The sequence below is a fragment of the Heterodontus francisci genome, chromosome 25 (genome assembly GCF_036365525.1).
Source record: "Heterodontus francisci isolate sHetFra1 chromosome 25, sHetFra1.hap1, whole genome shotgun sequence".
Classification (NCBI taxonomy): Eukaryota; Metazoa; Chordata; class Chondrichthyes; order Heterodontiformes; family Heterodontidae; genus Heterodontus; species Heterodontus francisci.
The window spans coordinates 66804548-66825814 of NC_090395.1; the positions used below are offsets into that span (position 1 = coordinate 66804548).

General features: G+C 45.2%; 1 protein-coding gene across 4 annotated transcripts in view; it reads right to left on the bottom strand.

Moving 5' to 3' along the window:
* Positions 1-21267, bottom strand: part of LOC137383961 (ethanolamine kinase 1-like) — an 81695-nt gene that overhangs the window by 47395 nt on the left and 13033 nt on the right. For all 4 annotated transcript variants that reach the window (XM_068057417.1, XM_068057415.1, XM_068057414.1 and 1 more), the window contains exon 2: positions 15929-16188. In XM_068057417.1, the coding sequence (XP_067913518.1) occupies positions 15929-16188 (260 nt within the window). The remainder of the gene's footprint in view (positions 1-15928; positions 16189-21267) is intronic.

Genomic DNA, 21267 nt, shown 5'->3' on the forward strand with positions numbered 1-21267 from the left:
AAAGTGTGCATGGGCTGTGAGGGAAGACAAGATTGGGTTTAGCTATGATGGCCATTCTTCTTCATATGTGAGGCTATGTGGACAGTTACTGGCAGCCACGAAGACATGTGCAAGCAACAGCCAATGCCTCCAGGAGAGAAAAAAAATTAAAGGGGGATAAATAATGTTAATGAGGCTGCACTTCGGATGCTTGTAGTAACCATACTTGGAGAAATTAGTCAATTGTCTGTGGCAGTTGATGAACATAAACTTTCTTTACCTACAAAAGGCAGAGACAAAGCCAGGAGAGAGTTGTCAGAAACAGACTCGATAGAGGCAGCAAATCTCAAGAGTCTGCACTCGCGGCAGTTGACACCGCAAAATTGCATGGAAACGGTTGACGTAGCAATTCACAAATGGTAAAATAATGACAGAAAAGCACAAACAGAGATCATGACAATGGGAAGCAAGGTACACATCCTATGCAATACAACAAATAGAAGGATTCAGAAAATAGCAAATTGGAATCCAGTTTTCAAACCCGTGATTTATTGAGAAAGGTTTAAGGAACAGGCAAAAAAAAAAAGTAGGGGAGGAAGAGCAGGATAAGTTTCCAAAATAATGTAGAGAATCAACTAAGTGGGCATTTTGCATAATACTAGGCGAGGAATGATGAACACGGTTAGAAGTTAAGCTGAAGAAGTAACGACCCAACTGAACAGGGAACGTTTTCAGTCAAGGGATTAAAGGAGAAGAGACCACTATCCAACCCAGTAAAGACTTGTTCAGCTGAAGGATTCAAATTGGAATAGTTCAATTTCTCAATTCAGCAAGGGAAACAGAGGGATATGTATTTGTTTTTTAAAACTCCTATTGGAGGTAATTTTAGGTAACAGATGGATTTGGACCTGGTGGGATGTTAAAATGTAAAATAAATCTCAAACCTGAATCTTCCCCTTTTAAGAGAGGTGGGATGGGATGGGGACGGTGTGGGCCAACTCATTCCCAGACCTCCGGTCGCTCATTTACATACATGGCTCTGCACTTCAGACCTGATCTCTCTTCCAGCTTTAATGCTGGCCAGCCAGGTTTCATTTCCCAGGCCTTGGGAATTCCGGCAGCTAAAGGGAGGCGAGGGCTGCCACACGGAGGAGGTAAGTGCCCTTCCCAGAACTGATTGTGGGCCAGGAGAAGGAGTTCTTCCTCCTGAGCTAACCAATTTCCCATTCCACATGATTGGTGCCATCTCCCCACAACACCACAGTTCCCCCACACCCCCCAAACCATGCTATATCCATCCTCCATGTTCGGGAAACTCAGATTTCCAGTTTTCCCGAATGGAAATCCTGCTCCTATTTCCGATGTCCTTAAACACTGGGCCCTTTGAGTTTACAGGTCTTTTGTCAAACTTATAGCAGAAATTCAAGCTTTTTTAAAAAATAAAATCATCTCCTCTGGCTCTAGAACAATTATCCTCAGTAACACAAAAGACCTTTATTCTAAATACTGACACTAATGCGGGAATGTAATGGCAAACTGTAGAAAAAGTGGAGAAAATTCTTCCATTTCTGCCGCTGGCACTTCAATTTATTTGCAAATGTTCTGCTTGGATCACTAAACTTTGAGCTTTGTAGTTGTACAGAAGGAGGGCAAAAACCAACCCTTACACTGTGTCTCTTACTTCTCTCCTCGGCACAGATCATGCTAGATTACTGTCACATGGTAGCAGTGTCTGTGGGCCTCCGCTACCATGACCAACTGTGATATGGATAAATATCCCAAGGCCCTTCACGTGTGAAAAACATATACAGAGATAAAGGCGAGAGCAAATCGAGGGGAACCACATTAGTCAAGGAGGTAGCTTTTAAAAAGAGTGTCTTAAAATGGATCAAAGGGTTCGGTCAAATCGTGCTTTAAAAATGCACGTGCTTTCTGTAGAATGTTAACAACTGCAACAAAGAACATTTTCAATATAGCTATTCTGATTGGTTTGATCTCAAGACTTATGGTTAAGGCAGGTGATTTGGCATGGTGCTACATCCTCTCGAACTCGATCCAGCTTCTGAATGTTATTAATTCAGTGTGGGCCAGTCCCTTGTAAGCCTGCCAAATCTAAATAGCCTCAGCACTGAAGTGGCCAGAACTAAAACTGAGATTGGAGTTATTGCTTCATTTATCCGTCTGCCTGCATGACAACAATTTTTTTTAAAGTGCTAGGGAAATTAATGGGGTTAAAGGCTGACAAATCCCCAGGGCCTGATAATCTACATCCCAGAGTACTAAAGGAAGTGGCCCTGGAAATAGTGGATGCATTGGTGGTCATCTTCCAAAATTCTATACACTCTGGAACAGTTCCTACAGATTGGAGGGTGGCAAATGTAACCCCACTATTTAAAAAAGGAGGGAGAAAAAAAAACAGGGAACTACAGACCTGTTAGCCTTACAATCAGTAGTGGGGAAAATGCTAGAGTTTATTATAAAGGATGTGATAGCAGAACACCTAGAAAGCATAAACGGGATTGGGCAAAGTCAGCATGGGTTTATGAAAGGGAAATCATGCTTAACAAATCTATTGGAGTTTTTTGAGGATGTAACTAGTAGAATAGATAAGGGAGAACCAGTGGATGTGGTGTATTTGTATTTTCAGAAGGCTTTTGATAAGGTCCCACCTAAGAGGTTAGTGTGCAAAATTAAAGCACATGGGGTTAGGGGTAATATACTGGCATGGACTGAGAATTGGTTGAAAGACAGGAAACAAAGTAGGAAAAAATGGGTCTTTTTCCAGGTGGGAGGCAGTGACTAGTGGGGTACCGCAGGGATCAGTGCTTGGGCCCCAGCTATTCACAATATATATTAATGACTTAGATGAGGGAACTAAATGTAACATTTCCAAGTTTGCAGACGACACAAAGCTGGGGGGGGGGGGGGGGGGGTGGGGGGGAATGTGAGCTGTGAGGAGGATGCAAAGAGGCTGCAATGTGATTTGGGCAAGTTAGATGAGTGGGCGAATGCATGGCAGATGCAGTAGAACATGGATAAATGTGAGGTTATCCACTTTTGTTGTAAAAGCAGAAAGGCAGATTATCTGAATGGTGATAAATTGGGAAAGGGGGAGGTACAACGAGACCTGGGTGCCCTTGTACACCGGTCGCTGAAAGCAAGCATTCAGATGCAAGAAGCTGTTAGGAAGGGAAATGGTATGTTGGCCTTCATTGCAAGAGGATTGGAGTACAGGAGCAAGGATGTCTTACTGCAATTATACAGGGCCTTGGTGAGACCACATCTGGAGTACTGAAGTCCTTCCTTATCTCAGGAAGAAGGTTCTTGCCAAGGAGGGAGTGCAGTGAAGATTTACTAGGCTGATTCCTGGGATGGCAGGATTGACATATGAGGAGAGATTGGGTTGACGAGGCCTATATTCACTAGGGTTTAGAAGAATGAGAGGGGATCTCATAGAAACCTATAAAATTCTAACATGATTAGATAGGCTAGATGCAGGGAAGATGTTCTCGATGGCTGGGGAGTCCGGAACCAGGGGTCACCGTCTCAGGATACAGGGTATGCCATTTAGAACCAAAATGAGGAGAAATTGCTTCACTCAGAGGGTGGTGAACCTGCAGAATTCTCTATCGCAGAAGGTTTTTAAAAATTCATTCATGGGATGTAGGTGTCACTGGCCAGGCCAGCATTTATTGTCCATCCCTAATAGTGAGCTGCCTTCTTGAACCGCTGCAGTCCATATGGGGTAGGTACACCCACAGTGCTGTTAGGAAGAGAGTTCCAGGATTTTGACCCAGCGACAGTGAAGGAATGGTGATATAGTTCCAAGTCAGGATGGTGTGTGACTTGCAGGTGGTGGTGTTCCCATGTATTTGCTGCCCTCGTCCTTCTAGTTGGTAGAGGTTGCGGGTTTGGAAGGTGCTGTCTTAGGAGCCTTGGTGCATTGCTGCAGTGCATCTTGTAGATGGTACACACTGCTGCCACTGTGCGTTGGTGGTGGAGGGAGTGAATGTTTGCAGATGGAATGCCAATCAAGCGGGCTGCTTTGTCCTGGATGGTGTCGAGCTTCTTGAGTGTTGTTGGAGCTGCACCTATCCAGGCAAGTGGAGAGTATTCCATCACACTCCAGAATTGTGCATTGTAGATGGTGGACAGGCTTTGGGGAGTCAAGAGGTGAGTTACTTGCCTCAGAATTCCTAGCCTCTGACCTGCTCTTGTAGCCACGGTATTTATATGGCTACTCCAGTTCAGTTTCTGGTCAATGGTAGCCCCTAGGATGTTGATAGTGGGGGATTCAGCGATGGTAATGCCGTTGAATGTCAAGGAGAGATGGTTAGATTCTCTCTTGTTGGAGATGGTCATTGCCTGGCACTTGTGTGGCGCAAATGTTACTTGCCAGTTATCAGCCCAAGCCTGGATATTGTCCAGGTCTTGCTGCATTTCTACACGGACTGCTTCAATATCTGAGGAGTCACGAATGGTGCTGAACATTGTGCAAATCATCAGCGAACATCCCCACTTCTGACCTTATGATTGAAGGAAGGTCATTAATGAAGCAGCTGAAGATGGTTGGGCCTAGGACATTACCCTGAGGAACTCCTGCAGTGATGTCCTGGAGCTCAGATGATTGACCTCCAACAACCACAACCATCTTCCTTCATGCTAGGTATGACTCCAGCCAGCGGAGGGTTTTCCCCCATGATTCCCATTGACCTCAGTTTTGCTAGGGCTCCTCGACGCCATACTCGGTCAAATGCTGCCTTGATGTCAAGGGCAGTCACTCTCACCTCACCTCTTCAGTTCAGCTCTTTTGTCCAGGTTTGAACCAAGGCTGTAATGAGGTCAGGAGCTGAGTGGCCCTGGAGAAACCCAAACTGAGCGTCACTGAGCAGGTTATTGCTAAGCAAGTGCCGCTTGATGGCACTGTTGATGACATCTTCCATCACTTTACTGATGATTGAGAGTAGGCTGATGAGGCGGTAATTGGCCGGGTTAGATTTGTCCTGCTTTTTGTGCACAGGACATACCTGGGCAATTTTCCACATTGCAGGATAGATGCCAGTGTTGTAGCTGTACTTGAACAACTTGGCTAGGGGCGCGGCAAGTTCTGGAGCACAGGTCTTCAGTACTATTGCTGGAATATTGTCAGGGCTCATAGCTTTTGCAGTATTCAGTGCCTTCAGTCGTTTCTTGATATCACGCGGAGTGAATCGAATTGGCTGAAGTCTGGCATCTGTGATGCTGGGGACTTCAGGAGGAGGCCGAGATGGATCATCAACTCGGCACTTCTGGCTGAAGATTGTTGCAAATGCTTCAGCCTCATCTTTCACACTGATGTGCTGGGCTCCCATATCATTGAAGATGGGGATATTTGTGGAGCCACCTCCTCCAGTTAGTTGTTTAATTGTCCACCACCATTCACGGCTGGATGTGGCAGGACTGCAGAGCTTAGATCTGATCCGTTGGTTATGGGATCGCTTAGCTCTGTCTATTGCATGCTGCTTACGCAGTTTGGCATGCAAGTAGTCCTGGGTTATAGCTTCACCAGGTTGACACCTCATTTTGAGGTATGCCTGGTGCTGCTCCTGGCATGCCCTCCTGCACTCTTCATTGAAGCAGGGTTGGTCTCCTGGCTTGATGGCAATGGTAGAGTGGGGGATATGCCAGCCCATGAGGTTACAGATTGTGGTTGAGTACAATTCTGATGTTGCTGATGGCCCACAGCTCCTCATGGATGCCCAGTTTTGCATTGCTAGATCCGTTTGAAATCTATCCCATTTAGCACGGTGATAGTGCCACACAACATGATGGACGGTATCCTCAATGGGAAGGTGGGACTTCGCCTCCACAAGGACTGTGCGGTGGTCACTCCTACCAATACTGTCATGGACAGATGCATCTGCGGCAGGCAGATTGGTGAGGACAAGGTCAAGTATGTTTTTCCCTCGTGTTGGTTCCCCCACCACCTGCCGCAGACCCAGTCTAGCAGCTATGTCCTTTAGGACTCTGTCAGCTCGGTCAGTAGTGGTGCTACTGAGCCACTCTTGGTGATGAACATTGAAGTCCCCCACCCAGAGTACATTTTGTGCCCTTGCCACCCTCAGTGCTTCCTCCAAGTGGTGGTCAACATGGAGGAGTACTGTCATCAGCTGAGGGAGAGCGGTAGGTGATAATCAGTAGGAGGTTACCTTGCCCATGTTTGACCTGATGCCATGAGACTTCATGGGGTCCAGTGTCGATGTTAAGGACTCGCAGGGCAACTCCCTCCCTACTGTATACCACTGTGCCACCACCTCTGGTGGGTCTGGCCTGCCGGTGGGACAGGACATACCCGGGTGTGGTGATGGCAGTGTCTGGGACATTGTCTGTAAGGTATGATTCCGTGAGGATGACTATGTCAGGCTGTTGCTTGACTAGTCTGTGGGACAGCTCTCCCAACTTTGGCACAGATGTTAGTGAGGAGGACTTTGCAGGGTTGACAGGGCTGGGTTTGCTGTTGTTGTTTTGGGTGCCTAGGTCGATGCCGGGTGGTCTGTCCGGTTTCATTCCTTTTTATTGACTTTGTAGTGGTTAGGTACAACGGAGTGGCTTGCTAGGCCATTTCAGAGGGCATGTAAGAGTTAACCACATTGCTGTGGGTCTGGAATCACATGTAGGCCAGACCAGGTAAGGACAGCAGATTTCCTTCCCTTCGTGAACCAGATGGGTTTTTACAATAATCGACAATGGTTTCATGGCCATCATAGCTTTTAATTCCAGATTTATTAATTAAATTCAAATTCCACCTTCTGCTGTGGTGAGATTCGAACCCATGTCCCTAGAGAAATACCCTGGGTCTCTGGGTTACTAGTCCAGTGATAATACCGCTACGCCACCACCTTCCCTGGTAGTGGAGGCCAAGTCAATAAACATATTCAAGAAGGAGATAGATATATTTCTTAATGCCAAAGGGATCAAGGGATATGGGGAGAAAGCAGGAACAGGGTACTGAATTAGATGATCAGCCATGATCTTTTCTGAATGGCAGAGCAGCCCGAAGGGTCTACTCAAGTTCCTATTTGCTGTGAGGTTTTGCAGTGGTTAAACTGGCTGCTGCCTTTGCCTGCATAACAGTAATTCATTGGTTGTAAAGCCCTTTAGGCCACTCCATCCTCATGAAAGGCGCTATATAAATGCAAAGTCTTTCTTTGCAGCATAGTATTGATTTACACACGCATAAATCACTGTCCAAGGAGGTTATTTAGAAGTGAATTATAATCTTCAATGAGCAAAGTGAGGAAGAAAAAAAATCTCTTAAGGTCACTGGAATATAGCTCCTCAATAGCTAACTTGAGAATAGCAGTGGTGTAGGTGATCTGCCAGGGTGAGAAATCTGACAAAATGAAGGACTACCAAGCTAGGCATAGGGTTACTGACCTTCCAGGATTGGCCTGGAGTTTTCAGGAATTTAAGAGTATTCTCCTGGACACTGCTGCAAGCAGCCCAAGTGAAAAGGCACGTGCGCATTAAAATATGTCTTGTTATGTTGTTATAGTTATATAAAATATTGGAGATGGAAAAAAGACCGACTGCATGGATAAATTCAAGGCAGGAGATCTTGTGATGAAACTTCCAAGAATATGTCCAACAAGAGTTAGCAACCCCGGTTTTGGGAGTGGGGAGGGGAGGAAAAAGTTGGCAAAGAGAAAATACAAACATATACATCAGCGACAGGAATGTTGCAGGATCACATTCACCACAAGGCACACCAGTGGACTGCTGAGAGTGTCACAGGAATATATTTAACTATACCTCTTGTTTCCCTCCATCCTGAAAAACGTAGAACGACAAAAGGAGGGAGTCAGAAGCAGCATAAAGACTGCAGAGCTACAGGCACTACTTGAAAATTCCAATCCCTTTCTTAACCACACACAAACAAAGGGAAATCTGGGATCCAAAAGGTGGGATAAAAGGGAAATACTGCAGATGCTGGAACTCATCGACCTGAAACATTAACTCTCTGAGCTGGATTTTATGTCCGACGGATGGGAGCTGGCCACTGACGTAAAAGTCAGTGGCGCACCCGCTTCGCCTGGGGATCCGTCCCACATTTTACAGGTCCCCAGGCTTCAATTGTTCAGAGGCGGGAGTTCCAGCCGCTTGAGGCAGCTCAGACGACTGGAGAGGATGCCTGTGAGCCGGGATCCAAGGTGAGTATTGGTTGCCTCGCTGGGATAGTCAGTCGGACCCCAGCAAGGCAAGGGCGGACATTTTGGTGGGTGGGGCGGGTGCGGAAGTGGGGGGGGGGGGCATCTTGGTTCCTGGGGGTGGTTGGGGAAGCAGGGGCAGCCCTCAATCGGGCTGTCAGGGCCCACCCCGGGGCGCTGAGAGGCCACCAGATTTTACCTGGCAGCCTTTCCCGGCTCCAGGACACCCACTTGCCATGCATAAAATCCACGTGGAGGCGGGCAAAGGCCCTTAAGTGGCCGTTAATTGGCCACTTAAGGGCCTTAATTGGCCTGGGGCGGGCAGCCCTTTAATCGCCTCCCCCACCCTATGTAAAGTGGGGTGGAAGCGGGAGCAGGTCAGGAATCCTGCTGTAGCCTCCCGCTCCATTTTACGCCACCCTCCTGCCACCATCCGGCTCATTGGGGTGGCATAAAATTCCGGCCTGTTTCTCGCTCAGCTGCTGCCAGGCCTGCTGAGTATTTCCAGCACGCACTGTTTTTGATTCAAAAGGGGAGCCTTTTCTTACTTAGGTGCAATGTCATGGAAAGGAGCCAAGTGCTCATATGCTAACAGATTGTTACAAGAGTTGGTTCTGCCTTTGGAAGAATTTTCTCCCAAAACTTTATTTCTTCCCTCATTTGCTTTTTGAGAAGTTCAGACTTGCTTTTAATAGGATTTAATCAGTCAACTGCAGGCAAACATGTTCTGTCTCATTTCTTTGAGTGATGGTGGGGTGGGGAGCGGGGTAATAAAAACACCTCTCTCTCGCTCTGTAACTGGGCACGGGTATTAAGAAGTCCATGGTTGACTAAAGTGCAAGGAACATTTCATTCCAGAGAAATGGGTGTAATAATTGACTGATGCTTTTGGAGGAACATCTTAACAATTACTGTTAACAAATTCTAGGAGAAGCTGAATCTTGTTTCTGAAGTTTAGTTTGCAATCTTAATGAGCTTCCTTCGCTGCACACGTTTTGCAAGAGTTAACAGCAATAAACATATTTCAACACTCACAAAACAGCGCAGCTACTTGATATGCCACACTGTATCTCAATGACTAACGCATCACACTTGCAGGGAGAGGAGCCCCAGCGCAGGTTAAACTTATGACATGCACGTCATGCATTCAATTAGAGCTCCAATGCATGCAATGTAAAACCTTCTTTCAGTTCATGTGCAAAGTCCAGACCCAAACTGTTGAGACGAAAGTGGCAAAACGAGCATACGTGGAGAGGGCAGTGACCTACACCGTTCTACCACCGAACACCCTAGGCAAGAAATCAGCCTCTCATGAAAGCCATGTTTCTTTACTAAAGTCATGGTGGCCCAGGGTGGTCTTGGCTGGACAAGTAGCAAGAAGCTTACAAGCCCTCTGTTAGCCAGTTAAACCCCAGCAGTATCCCCTTGGCTCTTGTAATCTGAAGGCAAGCGAAGTGTGTCCACATCGGAAGAGACTCCATAGCAGGCAAACAAACTTATTTTCATTAGTTTGATTTGAAGATGGGTTTCCACACGTTAGATATCCTGCTGACCACAAAAAAAAAAAGGCGATGGTCAAACCAGTAAAGGAAATCAGGAATTTGACACAGTCCAGACCTTTCATTTCTGCGCAGCCGTGTCCAGTATTAACGATATCCATGAACACACACCGCCCCCAGGAGAATATGAACATAAAAATACACACATATACACGTGCACACATACCCTCTGCCTGTTCATTTGAATTTCCACTTCCCTGAAAATGATCACACTCCTGCACCTTACAATCCAAGGAAATACAATTCCATTTATCAAGAAGAACCCCTGCCTCTGGGTTTCTCTGCAGCTTCCCATCACCACCGCTACTTTCCCCTCCAAAAAAAAAAAAAGTCTGTCCACTAAAACAAGAAATTGGTTAAGAGAATTTGTGCCCGTGCTAAGAAAGGAAAGTGGTGATGTGTACAGAGATATTCTGAAAAACAGGCAGCAAAGAGGTCTGGTAATTCAGACTGGCAATGACTGGTGGGCTTCCCCAGGGATTAGTGTCATGACCACTTTTGTTATAAATACATAGATCTAATAATATAAATGCATGAACTGCTCATCAACACTTCACACTATAAATGTCTAGGCCCACTTTTAGTATGGAAACTCTATGTAAATTGTCCCTCTGTAAATTGTCACACTATAATTACACTCCACCCAGGGTACTGCTGCTAATGCCTGTTGGGTTTCCCAGTTCCTTGGCCCTCAATGCAGTGCCTTCTATGCAGCAACCAACTCTACTGCTTCTCAATTCACCATGTGTTTTGTTATAATTTAATAGATTATTTACAGTTAAGTATCAAGGACAGAATGTATGACTTCAAAATGGCAACTGAATTATGTCTGTGGGTCTTGATCCTTTAACCCCACCTGATGTGAAGACTACATTGGGTCTCGATTCCCTGGGTGCAACCCCACAGCAGATGAGCGAGTATTCAAAATAAAATCAGAGACCTGTATATCAAAGTTTGCTGAATTCCCTTTTGTTTTCGGAGGACCAGGGGACTGCTGGGTAAGTAAAAAGTATATATTTGTGTGGTTTAAAATCTCTTTCTTTTAGTTTCGGTGACTGCAGCTTTGATAGTAACGGAGGTGCGGGAGCGGGCTGACAGGTGTGAAGTCAATTTCAGTGTAAGTTTAAAAGTGAATTCCCTTTTGTTTTCGGAGGACCAGGGGACTGCTGGGTAAGTAAAAAGTATATATTTGTGTGGTGGCTGTACCCGAGACACTACACGTGTAGTGTCTCCCACCCACCCTCCTCCTCTAACCAAAAAAAAGGACTCTGGTGTGTTGATAAGGTAAGCTTTTTATTTAAGAAGTTCTGTCCGTTGGATTGCTAACCTAACAAGTTTTGACTTTTTGGTTTTTCAGTAGATTTGTTGGGAATTTAGAATAGTGGGAATGGAGGTTCCTCCTGCAGAATGTGGGAGGTAAGGGTCGCCAAGAGTGTCCCTGCTGACTGCATCTGTGGGAAGTGCACCCAACTCCAGCTCCTCGAGAACCGCATTAGGGAACTGGAGCTGGATGAACTTCGGATCATTCGGGAGGCGGAGGAGGTTATTTGGAGGAGTTATGGGGAGGTAGTCACCTCAGGTAAAAGAAGTAGGTAGATGGGTTACCATCAGGGGAAGGAGAGGGAACCAGCAGGCAGTGCAGGGATCCCCTGTGGCCATTTCCCTCAACAACAGGTATACCGTTTTGGATACTGTTGCGGGGGACGACTTACCAGGGGTAAGCAATGGGGTACAGGTATCTGGCACAGAGTCTGTCCCTGTTGCTCAGAAGGGAAGGAGGAAGAGGAGCAGAACATTAGTCATTGGGGACTCCATAGTTAGGGGAACAGATAGGAGGTTCTGTGGGAACGAAAGAGACTCACGGTTGGTATGTTGCCTCCCAGGTGCCAGGGTTCATGATGTCTCGGATCGTGTTTTTGGGATCCTTAAGGGGGAGGGGGAGCAGCCCCAAGTCATGGTCCACATAGGCACCAACGACATAGGTAGGAAGAGAGATGGGGATTTAAGACAGAAATTCAGGGAGCTAGGGTGGAAGCTTAGAGCGAGAACAAACAGAGTTGTTATCTCTGGGTTGTTGCCCGTGCCACGTGATAGCGAAGCGAGGAATAGGGAGAGAGAGAGGAGTTGAACACGTGGCTGCAGGGATGGTGCAGGAGGGAGGGTTTTGGTTTCCTGGATAATTGGGGCTCTTTCTGGGGTAGGTGGGACCTCTACAAACAGGATGGTCTTCACCTGAACCAGAGGGGTACCAATATCCTGGGGGGTAGATTTTCTAGTGCTCTTCGGGGGGGGTTTAAACTAATTCAGCAGGGGAATGGGAACCTAAATTGTGGTGCCAGTGTACAGGATGTTGAGAGTAGTGAGGTCAGGGATATGGTTACAAGGACGCAAGAGGGCACTGGCAAGCAAGAACCTGGTTTAAAGTGTGTCTACTTCAACGCCAGGAGCATCCGGAATAAGGTGGGTGAGCTTGCAGCATGGGTTGGTAACTGGGATCTCGATGTAGTGGCCATTTCGGAGACATGGGTAGAGCAGGGGCAGGAATGGATGTTGCAGGTTCCGGGATTTAGATGTTTCAGTAAGAACAGAGAAGATGGTAAAAGAGGGGGGGGTGTGGCATTGTTAATCAAGGAGAGTATTACAGCGACAGAAAGGACGTTTGAGGACTCGTTTACTGAGGTAGTATGGGCCGAGGTTAGAAACAGGAGAGGTGAGGTTACCCTGTTGGGAGTCTTTTATAGACCTCCAAATAGTTCCAGAGATGTAGAGGAAAGGATAGCGAAGATGATTCTCGACAGGGGCGAGAGTAACAGGGTAGTTGTTATGGGGGACTTTAACTTTCCAAATATTGACTGGAAATACTATAGTTCGAGTACTTTAGATGGGTCAGTTTTTGTCCAGTGTGTGCAGGAGGGTTTTCTGACACAGTATGTAGACAGGCCAACCAGGGGCGATGCCACATTGGATTTGGTACTGGGAAATGAACCCGGCCAGGTGTTAGATTTAGATGTAGGTGAGCACTTTGGTGATCGTGATCACAATTTGGTTAGGTTTACCTTAGCGATGGGCAGGGACAGGTATATACCGCAGGGCAAAAATTATAGCTGGGGGAAAGGAAATTATGATGCGATTAGGCAAGATTTAGGATGTGTAGGATGGGGAAGGAAACTGCAGGGGATGGGAACAATCGAAATGTGGAACTTATTCAAGGAGCAGCTACTGTGTGTCCTTGATAAGTATGTACCTGTGAGGCAGGGAGGAAGTTGTCGAGTGAGGGAGCCGTGGTTTACTAAAGAAGTTGAAGCGCTTGTCAAGAGGAAGAAGAAGGCTTATGTTAGGATGAGACGTGAAGGCTCAGTTAGGGCGCTTGAGAGCTACAAGCTAGCCAGGAAGGATCTAAAGGGAGAGCTAAGAAGAGCAAGGAGAGGACACGAGAAGTCATTGGCGGATAGGATCAGGGAAAACCCTAAGGATTTCTATAGGTATATCAGGAATAAAAGAATGACTAGAGTTAGATTAGGGCCAATCAAGGATAGTAGTGGGAAGTTGTGTGTGGAATCAGAGGAGATAGGGGAAGTGTTAAATGAATATTTTGCGTCAGTATTTACAGTAGAGAAAGAAAATGTTGTTGAGGAGAATACTGAGATTCAGGCTACTAGGCTAGATGGGATTGAGGTTCACAAGGAGGAGGTGTTATCAATTTTGGAAAGTGTGAAAATAGATAAGTCCCCTGGGCCAGATGGGATTTATCCTAGGATTCTCTGGGAAGCTAGGGAGGAGATTGCAGAGCCTTTGTCCTTGATCTTTATGTCGTCATTGTCGACAGGAATAGTGCCGGAAGACTGGAGGATAGCAAATGTTGTCCCCTTGTTCAAGAAGGGGAGTAGAGATAGCCCTGGTAATTATAGACCTGTGAGCCTTACTTCAGTTGTGGATAAAATGTTGGAAAAGGTTATAAGAGACAGGATTTATAATCATCTTGAAAAGAATAAGTTCATTAGAGATAGTCAGCACGGTTTTGTGACGGGTAGGTCGTGCCTCACAAACCTTATTGAGTTTTTCGAGAAGGTGACCAAACAGGTGGATGAGGGTAAAGCAGTGGATGTGGTGTATATGGATTTCAGTAAGGCGTTTGATAAGGTTCCCCACGGTAGGCTATTGCAGAAAATACGGAAGTATGGGGTTGAAGGTGATTTAGAGCTTTGGATCAGAAATTGGCTAACTGAAAGAAGACAGAGGGTGGTGGTTGATGGCAAATGTTCATCCTGGAGTTTAGTTACTAGTGGTGTACCGCAAGGATCTGTTTTGGGGCCACTGCTGTTTGTCATTTTTATAAATGACCTGGAAGAGGGTGTAGAAGGGTGGGTTAGTAAATTTGCGGATGACACGAAGGTCGGTGGAGTTGTGGATAGTGCCGAAGGATGTTGTAGGGTACAGAGGGACATAGATAGGCTGCAGAGCTGGGCTGAGAGATGGCAAATGGAGTTTAATGCGGAAATGTGCGAGGTGATTCACTTTGGAAGGAGTAACAGGAATGCAGAGTACTGGGCTAATGGGAAGATTCTTGGTAGTGTAGATGAACAGAGAGATCTTGGTGTCCAGGTGCATAAATCCCTGAAGGTTGCTACCCAGGTTAATAGGGCTGTTAAGAAGGCATATGGTGTGTTAGCTTTTATTAGTAGGGGGATCGAGTTTCGGAGCCACGAGGTCATGCTGCAGCTGTACAAAACTCTGGTGAGACCGCACCTGGAGTATTGCGTGTAGTTTTGGTCACCGCATTATAGGAAGGATGTGGAAGCTATGGAAAGGGTGCAGAGGAGATTTACTAGGATGTTGCCTGGTATGGAGGGAAGGTCTTACGAGGAAAGGCTGAGGGACTTGAGGTTGTTTTTGTTGGAGAGAAGGAGGAGGAGAGGTGACTTAATAGAGACATATAAGATAATCAGAGGGTTAGATAGGGTGGATAGTGAGCGTCTTTTTCCTCGGATGGTGATGGCAAACACGAGGGGACATAGCTTCAAGTTGAGGGGTGATAGATATAGGACAGATGTGAGAGGTAGTTTCTTTACTCAGAGAGTAGTAAGGGCGTGGAACGCCCTGCCTGCAGCAGTAGTAGATTCGCCAACTTTAAGGGCATTTAAGTGGTCATTGGATAGACATATGGATGAAAATGGAATAGTGTAGGTCAGATGGTTTCACAGGTCGGCGCAACATCGAGGGCCGAAGGGCCTGTACTGCGCTGTAATGTTCTAATTCTAATAATTCTAAGATACCAAATTGGGAATAGCCATCAAGAATGTAAGAGACAGGAGGACATTAACAGGCTAGTAAAATAGACAGATGCATCAATATAGAAATATGAGGTAATAAATTTAGGAACGAAAATAGTGAGTGGAACATTCCTTAAAAAGGATCCATTTGTGTTTCCAAAGGGCAGGCTTGTCAGAAGCATATGTCAGAAATTCAGCAGTGTTGCATGCAAATTTTTGACCATTTAAATTAATGGTTGGAAAGTCGTACAAATATCTGATATTGATGGGCAAGAACCCCAAACTGAAGGACACAGTTGGAAAGGAAAGATAATTAAAAAAAATATATATCACCCCTTAAAATAATCTTCTAATGCAATTAAATTTGATGGCCATAATCAGTAATGTCACTAGACACTTCAACTAGCTCGGAAACATTTTATTGTTTAGGAATAATTGAAATGGAGCTACTTAGAAATAGTCCCATTCCCTGCAATGCATGTCCATGAAAAGTCAGAGAATATCTCCAAAAGGACGCTAGGCACATCTTTGCGGTTTAAGAAATGGAGTTGAAAAAGACAGATCAGAATGCAGGTTTACCCTAGAATAACACATTCTTCAACTAAGGGCTCCATCAGAAGAGCCTCTTGCTTGCCACCCAGAGAAGATGCCTGCTTTCCATTTCCCACCCTAATCTCTCCAGTTTACCACCATAGAATCATAGTGATTACAATCAAACTCAATTTGGTCATTTGTGTGAGGCTATGTTGAGTCGGTTTAAACGCGCCTCAACATTTCCACCAGGCAATTCCTCACTAAAGCAAGAGGAGCTGGTCATATGGTCAGATCTAGGTCAGCTCCAAGGTGGCAGAAGTGAAAGGACAACAGCATTGTCTGCACAGCACTAACACAATTTATATCTTTTTGAGGCAAAACTTTGAGTAAATGTTGGTACCTGAACAGAGCTGGTTCCCGTACATGCTGTGGGCCGAGTGCCATTCCATGCATGAACTCATAACAGAGACCATTCTGAAATGTACAGTAGAGCTGGGGAGCACAACCATTGGCATGCAGGACCTGGAAGCTCTTCAGTTCATTGTCCCGATCCACAAACAGCTCAGTTTTGTTGCCATAAACTCTCACCAAGACGACATCGTCCATTTTGTTCCCCACATAGCAGCCAACCAATTTGTTTGTGATTCCATCTGTAAATAACTGGAAGAAATACAGTTACTGTTAGCCGTGCACCTGATGAAAAATTGGAGCAACACTATACCAGCAGATAGCTCAATGGGTGCCTGAATCAAATAACAATTCCAATCTAGTCACATCAGAGTGGACAGTCAGACATTTTTCTTGCATTGCTCACAGTATATGATTCTCAAAAGACATGCACACACATCGTTTTGAGCGACAGAGAGCTTAAAGTCAACTTTTTAAGCTTTCCCAACACCCCCACTTTTCTCATCAAAGTTTCACTCATGTCTCTGCTTACATTTCTCAAGTGGCTTTGGCTGTTCATCTCACGGATTCAAACCAAAATCTTGCCACGAACACTGACCTGTTGTACCTTGATCCCCAAACAGAAAACGGATCATCAGGACTGTTCTGTTGGGATGGATTTCATGGAGACAGAAGCAGACAATGCATCCTAACCTCAAAGCACAAGAATTATTGAATCACAAGAGTGCACAGACTTTACTAGCAGGATGTCTGAACTGGACACCCTTATCCCATTCATATTCACTCCACTTCTGCACACAGTCCTTGAAATTACTCCATGACAGAATTAGCAGCTGAACGCTTAGTGTTCTGGTATTGCATTTGATTTTAAAAAGACAAGTTAATCCCTCTGGTAAAATAGCTGATAAAGGACTTCCATACAAACCAGTTGTGTGCACATGTCTGTATTTTGTATTGGGTAATTTCCAGATCACAGTGACGAAAGATAGACATGCAGAGAGAGAAAATAAAACATGCAAGCGTGACAGCTGGTGGATTGTTGTAAAAAAAAAAATGTGGTTCTCAATATCCTTCAAGGAAGTCAACGTGTTATCCTCACGCAATCCAGCTCACAGGCGACTCCATTCGCATTGTTGGCTCTTGAGAGCGAGCCCCACTCAGTTGTGTAACAATTTTTTTTCCCCCCCAAAATAAAGCCAGGGACCATCACTTTCTCACAGCAACTAGCTGGGGATGCCAACCCTCCAGGATAGTCCTGGCATCTCCAGGTATTGCAGATTAATCTCCAGGTCACTGCTGGAAGCAGCCTAGGAGGAAGAAAAAAAAAGATACAGGGGCGTTAAACAAAACGCTTTTTAAAAAAATTTTCTGAGTTGGAGGTGGGGTAAAGCTGTTTGAGCTACAGTTCGTCTTTTCCGTTTCCAATTGGCTGCGGAAAGGCATTGCACCTACAGGATGGACCAATAGCAGGAGCATGGGGGTTTGACGTCATGCGATGAAACCTCCAGGAATTCACCCAACCAGAATTTGCAACTCTGGAACCAGGGATGGAGGATAAATGCTGTCAACTAAATCCAGAGAGCAATTTTTAAAAAAAATCTTAATCCCAATGGGACTTTTTAACCAAAATGCTTGCGAAACCATAAACATCATCCCATCAAAATGTAAACAGACTAATAAAAATAACAGGAAGATTACAATTATGGTGTTACTTCTGGTAAATAAATAGCCTGTTTCACAGCGGGTGATCATTCATAATTACTTCAACTGAACACACCTCCCGTCTGGACTATACATAGCCCTGCACTGTCAAATTGAAGTCATGCACGTACTAAACAAGTACTGAAGCAGATTGCAGGTGGTGCGCGGGGAAGAGGAGATATAGGGAAGAGAATTCCCGAGCACGACAACATTTTAGTGTAGCACTCCTTAGAACAAAGGAATTCATGTGTTATGCGGGAGCTTTGTTACTTTCACAAAAGAGACCAGCCTTCAAGTACACCGCATATTTTCAGGAGCTTCAATGCACCGATTCAATCCTAGTCTCAAACAGGCAGGTCCTTGCACGCATGCTCAGAGGTGCTTGGTGGAAGGGGTAATGAACTGAGGGGAGGGAATGTGTAAATGTCGAGACAGAGTGAGGGGTGGACGTGACCAAAAGTTTGGTCGGAAAGATGAGTTATTGGCACGTTTTCAAAGACAGGGAGAAATGTAACTGGGTGGAGGGATCAACTGCTTATTCAAATAATTCCACACCTTTCATCTACAGTTTGTTAGTAAGCATCCGATTGTGTAACCGATCTGGAGTATTGCATTCTGTTCGGGACACCACACCTCAGGAAGAATATACGGACCTTGGAGGGCATCCAGCAGAGATTTATCAGTATACCAGGGCTAAAAGGGTTAAATTATGGAGGACAGGTTGGATTGGCTGGGGTTGTTTTTCTTAGAACAGGAGAGGCTGAGGGGTGACTTAATTGAGGTGTACAAAATTATGAGGGGCCTAGATAGAGTTGACAGGTGGGACCTGTTTCCCCTAGCAGAGGTGTCAATTACTAGGAGGCACAGATTTAAGGTGATTGGTAGAAGGATTAGAGAGGACATGTGGAGAAACCTTTTCACCCAGAGGGTGGTGGGTGCCTGGAATTCACTGCCCGGATCGGTGGTGGAGGCAGAAACCCTCAACTCATTTAAAAGGTACCTCGACGTGCACCTGTAACCTGCAAGGCCACGGACCAGGTACTGGAAGGTGGGATTAGATTGGGCGGCTTTTTTTTTTTATAGCCGGCGCAGACACAATGGGCTGAATGGCCTCTTTCTCTGCCATAACTTTTCTATAGTTCTTTGTATATGTTCAAGTATAGAAGATATAGAAGATAAGGGGCGGCACAGTGGCGCAACGGTTAGCACCGCAGCCTCACAGCTCTAACGACCCAGGTTCGGTTCTGGGTACTGCCTGTGCGGAGTTTGCAAGTTCTCCCCGTGACCGGGTGGGTTTCCGCTGGATGCTTCGGTTTCCTCCCACAGTGAAAGACTTGCAGGTTGATAGGTAAATTGGCCATTGTAAATTGCCCCTAGTGTAGGTAAGTGGTAGGAGAATTGAGGGAAGGATGCAAGGGAATATGTAGGATTAGTATAAATGGGTGGTTGTTGGTCAGCACAGAGTCGGTGGGCCGAAGAGCCCGTTTCAGTGTTGTATCTCTCTATGACTCTAAGATTAAGAGTTAATCGAATTGAAGTTTTTAAGATGATTAAAAGTGATTGACAGAGAGAGAAACTATTTCCTCTGGTGGGGGGGGGAGTGGGGGGAGTCCACAACGAGTGAGCCATTAAAATTAGAGCGAAGCTGATCAGGCGTGATTTCTGGAAGCACTTCTTCACAAAGAATGGTGGAAACCTGAAATTCTCTCCCCCAAAAATGCTCTTGATCGATAGAATTTTGTTAGGCAATGGTATTAAGCGTTACGGAAACAAAGCAGATCGATGGAGTCAAGATACAGCTCAGCCATGATCTAACTGAATTGCGGAACAGACTCAAGGGGATGAATGACCTACTCCTGTTCCCGTATCCACCTGATCAGATAGGCCAATGGTTCAAAGCCTTAGCCAAAAAAAAAAAACAGAAGCTGTCGTGATTCTGTGCCTTGTCCCGTTCTATCATAGATTTAATTCTAATTTTAACCAGAAGGAATATTAGAAGAATAATAGCAAATGAAAGGGAGGATGGGGAGGAACAGGATTCAGAAACTCGGTGCTTGGAGTTCAAGTTGAAGCTGCATGGTCTGGCACGTTAATCTGCAAATCACACAAGGCCTGTGCTACTTAGGTTACCAGAGTTACCACTCGCACAAGAACAAAATACACAGACAATAAAGATCAGCTCGATTAGAAACTTAATGCTCTTCACTTTTTGACAACCTCGTGGTTCCCGTGATTGGACAAATATTATCCATAGACATTGCTGCATTTTTCTTTTTGTAATGAAGCCCTTTTACCTTTTTTGGATCATTCCAATTAATTGGAAACTGGATCATCTCCAGTGTCAGGCAAGCCCCCCACCTGCCAAGAATGAGGAAAATTAATTTCGCCACATGAACATTGATTTTAAACTATTGTTGAAGAAAGAACTTGCTTTAAAAAACAATTGAAGACTTTGGCTGGAGAGAGACATTAGCATATCAACAGATAGTATTTCAAAAGGACAAAAGGAGCTATTCCCTGCTCCAATTTAATCCCCAATGGACCTTTGATTACCAGACGTCGAAGCATTTCAGGTTAACTGCTAAGATGGCCAAATACACAAACAGATGTGGTCAGGCCAGTTTGGGTCACATGACTGTTGGAGTTTTTTGAATTTGAACTTTCAACAAGGAATTTGAAATCAGAAGGCGGTTAGCTCCTGGACTGGAGAACACCTCTCTCCTGTCTGCTCTCATCTCGTTCTCACCAGCTTCGGAAACCACTGAAGCCATGTGAACTCAAAGAGAGAGAAGTCTCCTATACAATCAAGGATTAAGAAGAATACTGGGCCCCAATGAAAAGTAAGAGCTGTCTACAATCAAAGACACTACAGTGAGCTTGAAGTACAGTAAACAAGAAACTCTTCTGATATTGCCTCAAACCTCTCCATTTTATTATTCTTCTGCTCTTTTCTGTCCCTATATGCATGTGCGTATCACATATGCATGCTAGCGTGGGGCATGGCGTATATCCATAGGCATTAACCAAATTAAGGTTTAAGTTTAAAGTGAATAAATTTCACTTTTCTTTAAATCTAAAGAAAATCTGGTGTGCTCATTTCTTTGCCTTATAATTGGAAAGCTGTGAGCAAGGATTCACCAAAGGGGGAGCTCAAAACACAATGTGTTTAAAGTTAAACCCTGTAACAAGAAAACCAGGTGAAGACCTCTAGACACCTTTCTCACCTGGTCATAACACCATCCAATGTGACCCAGACTCAGATTCAGCGTTCTCTTCACCAGGACCCCGCCCAACAAACTCCAAATTGTCCAAGATGCCACATCCTGACATGTAGCAAGTCAAGTTTGCCCTTTGTTCCAATACTCAACAACCTCCTGTGGACCCCTGTTCACCAACATACAGAATTAAATACTTTCATCTTTTTAAAAAATTCAATCTCAGGACATGGGCATCGTTGCCCTGAGAAGTAGGCAGTGGGCCTTCTTCCTGAACCACTAGCTAAACATTTCAGGGAGACCTTTAAGACTCAACTACGTTGGTGTGGACAGGCGTCACATTCAGGCTAGACTGGATAAGGACAGCATTTAATGTCCAAAAAGGACAAGAATGAACTAGTTAGGTTTGATAAAT